The 12,230-nt window shown below is 33.2% G+C and overlaps 1 protein-coding gene across 2 annotated transcripts in view; it reads left to right on the forward strand.

Annotated features, from left to right (window-relative positions):
• LOC150102226 (uncharacterized) overlaps nt 1-12,230 on the forward strand; it is a 92,971-nt gene that overhangs the window by 57,882 nt on the left and 22,859 nt on the right. The window contains exons 5-6 of one of the 2 annotated variants that reach the window (XR_016548943.1): nt 3,904-4,259; nt 11,655-11,717. Coding sequence is in view for 1 of the 2 variants with exons in the window: in XM_090399393.1 (XP_090255519.1) it covers nt 3,904-4,259; nt 11,655-11,713 (415 nt within the window). In the remaining variant the exon portion in view is untranslated. The remainder of the gene's footprint in view (nt 1-3,903; nt 4,260-11,654; nt 11,718-12,230) is intronic. The other variant, XM_090399393.1, reaches the window with a different exon arrangement.

Consider the following 12,230-nt stretch of genomic DNA (forward strand, 5'->3'; position numbering starts at 1 on the left):
GATACTAATGTGGAAGTAATGGAGGTCATATTTACCTATATGAGTTGCCAAAAGGTGTCTCACCTTATTATTAAATTACTCTGGATTTAGAGAAAGATGTTGGAAGTTTTTTCCAACTTGGTTAGACTATAATAAATTTAGTTTAATCCTTTATTCAAGTGCAAGCAAACAAAGTTTGTGCCTGAAGTATCTTCAGGACTGAGGCAACTCGTGGTAAAGGTGGACTAAGCTCTCATTACTTGTCTTAGTGATGAGAGCTTAGTCCCATAATGCAAAGCACATCTCCTTGCTGACATGTATATGCTATGCATTAAGGGAAGTGCCACTACCACAAGGAGATGTGCTTTTCATTATGGGAGATACTAAGACAAGTGATGAGAGCTTAGTCCACCTTTACCACGAGTTTCCTCAGTCCTGTAGATACTTAGTCCAGTATCTACAGGATACTGGACTAAGTATATAACTGCCCAGTCTTGAAAATACTTCAGGCGCAAACTTTGTTTGCTTATACTTGGATAAAAGATTAAACCAAGAATTTAATTTATAGTATAACCAAGTGGAAAAATTTCCAACAACCACAATATCCTGTGGTACAATATTCATCTTTTACATTAGTGCAGATTTAGGTTTGAGCAGTTATTTAAAGAGAGTGCTAAAAATTTCTGCACTGCCCAAATTTAAATTGGAATGACTGTCTCTCTGTTGCCAAGATTTGAGAGAGTCTCATCCTCATAAATGGCAAGCAGTGTTTCCCCTATTTCAAATCACTTGATTATAATCTTATTTATTGTAACCACCTGCCAGGTGGCATTGGGCATGTGGTTCAGCTTTGTAAATAGGATTAACACTCTTTGTTGTAGCTTCACTTTGTGATTATGCTGATGCAGTAATGATGACCAATTAGTTTCTGGTTGAAATATTTGCAGTAATAAAATTTCTATATTCTTGTGAATGCATGTGTATAATTTTACCAATTTCTAGCTTTTTACATTGAAGCAAATTATTAATCACCTTTGTCACTTCAACATCACAGCAGTCTCTATAATGCAGTTGAAATGACCATCCCACGTAGGCAGTTATTTTTTGTCTGTGATGTGAAAATTTGTAGAATACTCGTCAAACTACCTTTTTTGGCTTGTGAATAAAAGCATCATTAGAAGCTCTAGATATTGGATAGACAACACTGCACAAGATACCACTAAATACACTACTGCTGTGGCATACCTGCACACCAAGCAGGGTTTTTTTTGTGAGTTAGCCTATCATTTCTCCCCCCCCCCCCTTAAGTTATCTGTCCATTTACAAGCTCACTAAACAGAATGCTATGATTTTATGCATGTCTTCACATGTGGATGAAAATCATTTCTTAGTAGGAGTCTGGAGTCTGTCACTGTTCTCCCAGATGGCATAATGTCTAATGAGATTCTGCTGCAATAAGCAACTTTGCTATGCCTCAAAACGTGCACTAAACCAAGTAATGCTACTACAAGTGCATTATCTGTACATCATCTGTTCACAAAGCTGTCTACAAGCAATAAAACGTCTGCTGCACCAACATCCATTGCTCTCTCTTGCATCCAGCAGATGTTGGATTCAGAAGAGAGTGATGGATGTTGTAGATTATAGAGGCTCCATCTGAATGTGCAACTCTGTTGGATTCCAAACAATGTTGGAATTAAGGGAAATGAGGCTATGGATTCTGCAACTAAGTCAGCTCATTCTGAGGTACCTTATATGACTGTTCCTTACACCAATTACAGATAGATTATAAGACAAAAATCTGTTATTCCAGTGGCAAGTATTACAGAATAAGACACTAACAATAAGTTCTACCAGATCAAGCTGAAATTAGTGAGTTCTGTGGTTCTGCTTTATTCATTGTGCATATCCTAATAGACTGTTCTCATTTTGTCAATGAGCACAGTCACTATTTCAGTGCTTTAATAATTTGCTTGTGCCTTATGCACTTGGATTTTATCTGATTTCTCCGGTATTCATTTTGTTTTTAAATTTTTCTACAGAGGATTTATAATTATACATGAATTGTGTATAGATTATACATTTCGATGATTGTATTTATAGACTTCTTTAACTGTTTATTAATTATTATTGCTCAAACCATTGTGATAGTGCATTATGACCTTTGCTGTTGTTGCACTAGGAAACTTTTGTGAAAAAAACAAATCAAACTGTGCCATGTTCAGTGAGTTCAGATTGGTAACTCAGCTGGTCCGTGAAGAAGTGATTTATTCACTACTGTATAATGATGTAAATCCATTTGGTATTACATGCCATCTTGCTAGAAGAAATATCCTAGTCTCATAGTTTGTAGCAAGTCTCATAGCCTTGATTTGCATTGTTGATAATACTGAACAACTCAACATAAACAATTGGCCTGAAAGAATGCATCTAATATAACAGTGTTTACCAGTGGTGTCGCGTGCCCATTTTGGTTAGACGTGCTGTCATGTCTTATGCAAGACGCACTACAAAATTCACGTCAGTTTGACCGCATGATTGCATTTTTATCAATGTATGAAAGTTTTAACATTGTATAGCACATCAGTATTCATCTAAATTGGTCTAATGCAATTAATTGGAGGATAACTTTGAATACTTTATTATTTGTAACCAAATCTGTGTAGAGTTCGGGACAATGTGTTTGTTTTAAAATATATTAGAAATCAATAATAAAGGAAAATGCTCTACTTGGTGTTGGTGTATTTGAATTACTCAAAAGGTGTAAAATTTGGAAGAGGAGGATGAGTCTTACCTCCTTCGACTACAATGCTATTTCCCATTATAAATAAAGGAAAAAAGTTATAAATTTATCAAAAATTATATATTAAAAACTTGCCTGCCATGTCAGTTTACACTTCAAAACAGATGAAACTCAGAAAACAAAAACATCAACTTATAACAAATGACAACCTTCAATTGGATTGGTTCACACAATCTCACCCTGCCTCGCCTTCTGAGCAGTTTAAAACTACTAGGATGCTAAGAATTTGACCCACTGCGCCATCTATACATCTTTTCAAAGGGCTCAAATGTGTGTGTTTCGAATGCACACCTATTAACACAAATGTGAGGCAATGTTTACGCGTTGAAAGTGTTCTCTTCGTGAAGCATTAGTTTATTGTGTTTACTTTTAGAAATCACGCAAAGTCTGGATACAATTAGGGGAGTCTTTAACAGGGATAAATGCAAAAATATAATATCAGTCATGTTGCTGTTCGGTGGATGAGCACCGTACACCTAGCACATCCTGAATATTCGCCCCTGGTGTTTACATTAGAATTTAGTCAGAGGATCAAATATGTTCCAGGGAAGCGCACACCCCAGATCATCTTACATCACTTCAATTTGTCTGGATCATTCTTACTTCATGTGGTGATTTTATGCAGATGTTTTCCAGCAAACATGGTATCTTATGGAACTGAACTCTGAATTCATTAGTATTACATAAATATGAAGAGTACATGTGCTTTGTGTTTGTATACAACTGCAATTCAGAATTGCTTAAATTGCAGTTTTTAGTTATTGTTTTCATTAAAAGTACCTCTTGTACTACTGTGTAAGTAGTTGTGCTACTGCCTTTTAAGTTGTGATAATGTAATATCAAACAGTCTAATGTCTGGTGTTAGAGTGAGGGATTCCTGATAAAGTGGGAACAGTATATAAAAAGGGTTCACTAAAATATTTGCTCAGTTTTTCTTATTAGGAAGCAGTTTTTCACTCTGCTAAACCAACAAACATAGATAGATAGAGATAGACTTATTAGAAAAGTTAAAAAGTTATCTGATATATATATACATTTTTTTAATTCTTAATGATTCTGAAAAATTTTGAATGTTAACCAAAAGTTATCATTTTAAAATTTATATACTTTAATCTAAATAGGATAAAAAGAAACAAACTGTTCCAGAAGTAATAAATGTTGAACATCCAGTAAACCGTAAGGAAGATATAAAGCAACAGTCAGTTCGAGAAGTTATAAATCTTGAACATCCAGTAATAAAGGGTAAAGAAGATAAAAAGCAACAGTCAGTTCGAGAAGTGATAAATCCAGAACATCCAACAAAAATCAGATGGGAGAGACAAACATCCATTATTGAAACAGAGCCATTGAAATCAACTGAACCAGATGAAGATCAGAGTGAATCAAAAGAAAATATTTCTTTATTCAGTGGCTCTCTTCCACCTTCTGAAGATCGTACTTCAGGTTCTAGTAGAATTATGAAGAGAAAAGTCTTAAGGTACGAAGTTATAAATTTTCCATATATGATTTATACAGTTGAAAGTGTGTATACCCCCTCATTATAAGTATTATTCTTATGATATTCTTGTATATAAATGTAAATATTTCTTGTTCTCCATTTCACGAAGCATAAAAATAACTCCCATATTATGAATGTTTCATACTTATTTACCCGGACACACTAAGGAACCAGAAGTTTTTCATGGGAGACCCAGCACAAAACCCACGCTGCATGTCCTTATTCACTAATAAATCCTCCATCGCGAATCATGTGAAAGGCATTACAAATAATTACAAAATTTAAAAAGTAAATTATTAATTACAAAAAAAAAAACCTTTCATATCCACTTCACTAATATTCATGTTCTTAACATAAATGATTTGTACCATTACCACTTTGCTGTGGATAATTCTTATCTCATATAACTACCAGTATTGAAGAAAATATGTTAATTACTTATGTATTTAGTCTGTTTATCAGTCTGCAAAGAAAACATTTATACATTTTATAAGTGATACAAGACCATTTATTATTTTTATGAATAATACAATTTTTTTGCTATGTTTTCATTTCTAACATTTATGATGTCTTCAATTGCTTTTATAGAAAAAAAGCAGACAATTTCTTCTCTGCCATTATAAGTAAACATTCAGTATCATAAAAATTGAATAAAATAAAATCCTACACATATAACTACATTAACACATTTTTTTTTACTTTTGATTGGCTCCAAAACATTGTCGAATGGATAGGGCAATTGATGTCATATGAAACAGTGGCAACTCAGAAACAATCAGAAAAACATTTAGGTTAGATCAGTGTAGAAAATATTTTGGGAAAATAAATACTCCTCAACTTTCCAAGTTTTAACATCTAGTTTTAACTGTTCATATTCTGCATATTCCATAATTGGTAAGCTAATTACCACTGTCTGCTGCATATCTATTTTAGGTTGCCAGGTTGCAATTAACTGGTTACCTTGCAGTATGACTGAGATCTCTAACGATGTATACAAAATTGATACAATAAGTAAGGTAAACATATAAAGAACTGTTTATAACCAAAAAAGTGAAACAGAACTGGTATTACAAAAATAAAATAATAAACCAGTGATTAAATCAAAATTCCTGTTCTGTTTTTTTTTTTTTTTTTTTTTAATCAAAATTCTCTCTCATCACAGACAAGCTCATTTTTCAAGCCCTATTCATCCAGCATATTCACTTATAGAAGCAAGCTTGTATTCAGCCTATTCCAAAGAAAATAGATGAAAAGTTGCCATCAAATTATCGTCTCATTGATCGCACCTACATTGTCTTGAAAACATTAATTAATTCTTCCCTTTTCCTTCTGTCTGCAGGTTATTCTTGACAGAAGCCTAACATTTTTATGCCTGCCTTTTGCAGTTGAGTTGCTAGTTTCTTCTTTGGCTTTGTAGATAGCGTCTCCTCTTTACATTACCCTATCAGTGTCAGAGCACCACAGCCACATACTTTAACCCATGTTTTTTCTCCTATATATAAACAATACTGTGCAAAACTATACGTGCATAGGATCTGATCTCAGATTCTCATAGTTTTCATGATGACAAAGGAATAAAGGAACTGCATGCAGTTTCTTTATTCCTTTGAAAAACCTTTAATTCTAGATGCTCTAAGCTTCAGGATTATTCCTTAGCCAGCATCATAAACCCTAGTAATTTTACTATTTTCCAGTCACACTCCAACTACATGAAGACAGTCTTGACAACTTCACTATTACTAAAATGTAATTCTATTCTTTATCTCATATCTTTTCAAAGGATTAGTTTATTATTAATTAGATGCTGTTAGATCTTGAATGATGGTTCTATCAAGAATAGAACTGCTCCATTCAAGATTTAACAATAACAACCATATCAAGCAAAAGCACACTTGTATTCTTGGCAAAACAGACATAATATGTGAAAATGCAGATGTTAACTTTGCTTAAGAAGGGAATTAAAATATAAAGGAAGAAATTGAATCCTAAATTAAAATGAAATTGAAGAAGGAAATAAGTATTAGATTGTACCATGTTTAAAGTTATTGTTTTAAAATAGATGGAAATCTTAAACTTTCAAAAGCACCAATATTAAACTATGCCATGTATAAAATTGCATATTGTTGTGCGAACGAAAGTTCAAAGGTTGCTGTATGACCACCAAAGATGACGTAACGAATGATGGGTAGGCATTCGTGGAAGGCGCTCAAATTTTGCATTCCCCGAAGAGAGCGATCCTCGGTCAGCGAGGAGGTGACAGCCAATTGGAAAGCGTCATAGACAAGCTTGGAGTACAGAAGAGGGCGCTATAGAAGAGTTTAAAAATGAACTCACGGGGCTGGAGGCTCTCTCTTAGTTCCCTCTACATTTTGGTTTTGGTTCCTGTGGTGTTCCCCGGTCGTGTGTGCCCCCCCCCCCCCCCACGTGGGTTACAGGCTCGTATTTCCGAGGCGGGTCAGTGCACGGCTGATATCTGATGAGATGGCAGGGCAGCAGCGAGTTTATTGTTCGTAGTTCCGAAGCGGGTCAGCACGGCTGATATCTGATAAGATGGCAGGGCGGCAGCAAGCTCATTGCTCGTAGTTCCGAGGCGGGTCAGCATGGCTGATATCCAATAAGATGGCATGGCGGCAACGTGTTTCTAGTTGCTGAGTGGCGCAAATCGAAGAAGTTGAGTATGAGATGACGACATTGTTTCGAGTTTCGGCCATCATTTGGTTCTAACCGATGAGAAGGCAGCAAAGGATTCCCTTTGAAGATAATTTGTGTTAAAAGCAGCGTCGCGAAAAGTTCGTAAGCCGTGAGGAAACAAAGAAATAAAATCGGGACAAGCATGTGACTCCACGTGGCGGCAGATCACCGTACAGAGGGACAATCCATAACAAAGAACAGACCGAAGGATCGAGAAATCGTCTAACAAGGTGGTAATGTACAAAATCTTCATTTTTTATATTATCTATTAGTGATGAGTGTAAAAAAAAAATGGACAGAGATTAGAAAAGAAGATAGTGAGAATTTAGAGACAGTTTCATGTGTTAAGTTGATTGAATTGGACTGGTAGTCTACGTTCTTAGATTGTCTAAACCCTAGTTAATGTATATGGGTCGTTAGTAGCACTAATTTAATTTGATATCGGGAACCATGCTTGTGATTTAGATGAATCATGAGAGTGTATAAATAACTTGCCTGTTTGATTACCACTGCCTTGCTTTACCTGTTTTTAGTATTGATCTTGATTAGCTTTGAATATACGTGTTAGTCATATTGATCTAGTCGGAAAGCATGAGAGCATGCAAGACATAGTTGAATGTGAATTGATCTTTGTTAGCAAGTTTTATTTAGAATTTGAACTAGTGTTTTATGATGAATGTGTACTTATTTAACCTAGAGATGTAAGATTAGAGAATTTTGATAATTAGAATGTTCCTTATTGTTTAGCTAGTAAATTAGAATTTTGATATGACATATCTTTGATGTGTGGAAGCTTAATATATGTAATCTTGATAATTAATAAACATGTTTTTCCTATGTAAGTCTGAGTCTGTCTGAGCACGAGATTGAAATTACCACTCGCTAAAATTCGAACCTGTGAATAAGGGGAAATTAAAGAAAGTTTAAGCCATGATTGCAATGTTGAAGTTTCTATAGGCACTTAATACTTTAATAAGATTAGGTAATATTTAAACTCTGGGAAGGTTTCTTTGTACAAGAACTCTTCTGTACTAGGACTCTGGCTGGTGCAGCTAAAATAAATAAATTTTGTCAGAGTTCCGAATAGAGAAGCAGCCCCAGAGAGATAGGTTAGAGATTTCAGGCTTAGTTGGTACGACAAGGATTTAAGATAGAAAATTTACAAGAAAGTGAAAACAAAGAAAACAAAACAAAGAAAGAAAGAAAGGAGATATAACAATGCTTATTATAGTGATTTTTCTTTGGAATTGCTTAATACTTTGGGCCTTGGCCAATATTTCTTAGTACTGTTGTTAATGAACTTGCTAGAATGTGTTTGTTATAGTTACAATTGATTATATATATGTGTACCCATTAACAATTATAAAGAACATATTATCCCTTAATGTGTTCTTTATACACAAACAACACATTATCTTATTTATTTACAAACAACACATTATCCCTTAATGGCAATGCATTAAGGGATAATGTGTTGCCATCTCTTATTTTATAGCTATTATTTCTCTATGTATACATAAAATAATACATTTTATATGTATCTGGATATCAGCTACAAGCTCCATTGCTGATTTGGTGTATAATCTTTTTCATATTCTATATCTTTCTGATTGTGATGTTTAATTAAAGCAGACAACAAAGTGCTATTCTCAATTTTCTATTGCATAGAGTTTAAGTGCAAGCTTTTTCACAACTTCTTTACATTTTTGTATATACCTGTTTTAAGAAACTGCATGATTCACCTAGGAGATAGTAAAGTTGTTTGTAGAGATGAAAAATCTAAACTTCAGGGAGTCTCAAAATGAGAGAATCATGGAAAAGAAGAAAGCATATTAAAAGTCCATAAGAAGCAAGTCAGCAGATGTCTTGAGAGAAAAATGAAAGAAGCTACATGTAAAAGTAGCCAAAAAAAGTCATAGGAATGCTGTGGTAATGACATTAAAGATAAATATAAATAATATCACGTAGGTGAAAAATGTTCAGCTTATAATGAGAGGACAAAAATACTATCAAAGGAATCAGATGATAGATAAACTTATTTGGAGTAAATACCTTGAAAGATGGTTAAATGAAAGAGAAGCAGTCACAGAATAGTGGTAGAAAATATTCAGAGAATTACAATGAGGAGTATGTATCAAAACTAGAGGTAGAAAAAGTATTCAAAACTTGAAATGTGGAAAGTAACTAGATAACATTCATTCAGGAATGTTCAAATATAGAGGTATAAAATATTTCCGGTGGCTGCACTGCATAATGCAGAAGGCCTGTTCTGAAAGTAGAATTCCAGATGATTGTGTATGTTCTCATGTTACCCATTGCAAAAAAAGGAAAATTGGACGTGCAAGCATCGCAGTAGAAATTTCATACGGAGTGTTCCAGATAAGATTTGTGAAAGCATACTCAATGAGAGGCCAAGAAAACGTGTGGAAGAACAAGCTGGGTTCAGACCATATAAGAATTGTTGTGATCAACTTTTCACTTATTGTAGGCCTGAAGTGACTTGAAAAAGTTCCATGTTTTGTCTCTAGAGCAGGGTTTCTGGACTAGGTAAAAAAAGTGAATATATATATATATATATATATGACAGAATGATCATTAATTCGGTTAACATACATAGTTTTATGAAGAATTGAATGACTAGAACCGAGATTTAAGTAAAAAGGTTTTAATATAAAATCACTACTAGTTTCAGCCTGTAACAGCCTTCTTCAGGTGACATTTAAAAGAAAGAAAAAAACACTAAACATTGAAGATTAAAAGACTATGAACAACATAGACAATCTCTATACATAATTAGCATGAAAACGTTGTAGTTGTATTTGAAGCTGTTCTTTCGTTTGTTGCATTGTTGGGAGAGTGCGTGCTTGCAGCCTCACGTGAATGCCAGTACATGAAGCTGAATGACTATCTGGGAGGTTGTAGCTCAAGTTGTTATTTAGATGAACAGGATTGAAGATGATTTCTCTAGATTCCACGATTTTTCTCTCTAGTTCGTCACTGCAACGGAAGATGTTAGTAGATTTTTCCCAGCAGACTTTGTGACTTTGGTTTTCATCATTAGGATTAGCCGAGAAAAGGATATGACTAGATAAAGCACTGGCTCGCTGTCTCTTGTAAGTAATGTCCCTCATGTGTTTTTCTATATGCAATTCGACAGATTTGTCTGTCTGCCCAAAATAAGGAATATCACAATCACATGAATAGGCTGTTACAGGCCAAAACTAGTAGTGTTTTTATATTAAAACCTTTTTTACTTAAATCTCGGTTCTAGTCATTCAATTCTTCATAAAAAAAAATATATATATATATATATATATATATATATATATATATATATATATATATATATATATTTTTTTTTTTTTAAATGAATAAACCTTTTATTCATTTAAAAGCTTTAAATGTTTATGTGGCTCTAAAATTAATTTAAGAGCCATGTAAACAAAAAAATAATAATAATAAATAAAAGTCAAAAATATAATGTGGGTCTGTATTTTAGCTTATAAATCTGGAAAAGGCATGTGCTATGGTGCAAAGAGAGAAGCATTTCCAAGCAATGTAATTATATCAGATAAATGAGGCATTATTCTGAGCAATACATAATTTTTTAGGTGTAAGTCAGCAGTTAGAATTGAAAGAGGTAGAGAAAGATGGTTTGATCAGATGTATGGCAAGGATTGCACTCTCTTTCCACTCTTATTCATCTTAACTAAGTTGAATAACTACAGTAACAAATTTGGCATTAAAATTAGCATTAAAAAGACAAACTATGAAAATAAGTAGGAATAGTGAAAACATCAACTGCACTTTCAGTGGAGAATGCAGAGATGAACAAGTAAAATATTTCAGCTATTTAGGCACAGCTTTTTTGTGAAGATTGCATATGATGCTGGACTTTGCAAAGGCATTTGATATGAAATCATGTGGAATTCTGTTATACAAATTAGTGCAAATGAGGATAGATATGGTGCTGATGATATGAATATAAGGATTGCTAATGGACAGATACCAAAGATTAGTATATGGAGGAGTAAATCAGAAGGCCGGTGACTAGGAGCACACTCTTCATCGCTGTTTAATTTGTCTGTTGATGATATAGGATATGATTTGAAGAGAAATATCGAGTTATTTACCAATGATGTAAAATAAGTCAGGTAATAGTAAATTATTGTAGCTTAAAGATCCCACAGAATGATTAAGATTGACTGTATGGGCAAAAAAATGAAAGACAAGTATGCAACTTTACAATTTTTTTTTTTTTCCACTAGTTTAATGAGAAAAAATAGTGGGGTTAATGCATTCTTGGATGAAAAGATCAAGCTGTGGACTTGATGGAACTGAACTCCTGATAGGACAGTCATCTGAACACAAAGTTATGGAAGAGTAATTTTTACTTCCCATAATAAATTATATCTTATCATTGAAGAAGACATTAATATAAAATGACTACTAGTAATATCTAACCAAAACTTTATTTCCTACGCTTCAGTAAAATTTGATGACATTTATCAGGGAGGGATATGCAAGAAACAAAGATATTAACTAAAGCATTTAAAAATACAAGTTAAAAGTAAAATAAGTTATTTGGTTATTTGGATAGATTCAAAATAGAACCTGTTTACTTTATAAGGATAGAAAATTATCAAAATATTATAATTAAATGTAATTTTTTTTTTTTTTTAGACATAGAAATGGCCAGACATTCATCAGTGAAGAATTATCAGTTGTTTCCCTTGATGTGTGTATGTATGTATTCTCAAGGCGTTTTTTTTTAGATTTATTAAAGATGAATTTAATGGTTGAAAGAAACTTTAAAAGTATGCATTTTAATGGTAAGAGATCTATAATACTGGGCAACATCTCTTTCCCCCCAGTTGAAAGAAATATGGCATTTTTATGTATATGACATTAAGATTATTATTATTATTACCAACTGCTTTTGAGAAATATGTATATCACTGTTGAGTATTATTTAATTATTACATATTAATATATTTGAATGCTAACATATTTTGAGACACACACATTCTCTCTCTCTCTCTCTCTCTCTTCCTCCCTCAATAAATTTGTATGATGTTATAAATATCTTAGTGGAATCTTTACATTTATTCAACATTCAGGTTTCTCCGAATGGCTGAATAGAATTTTTAGTAACATTTTGCAACTGAAATACTGATATTCCTTTTAGTAAATTTTCAATCAGAATTTTGTAATGAATAAAAATATCCTCTTTAATTTTTAAATATTATATAAGGAACT

The sequence above is a fragment of the Typopeltis vanoorti genome, chromosome 10, assembly GCF_054136105.1.
Source record: "Typopeltis vanoorti isolate ZY-2024b chromosome 10, IOZ_Tvanoo_1.0, whole genome shotgun sequence".
Lineage (NCBI taxonomy): Eukaryota > Metazoa > Arthropoda > Arachnida > Uropygi > Thelyphonidae > Typopeltis > Typopeltis vanoorti.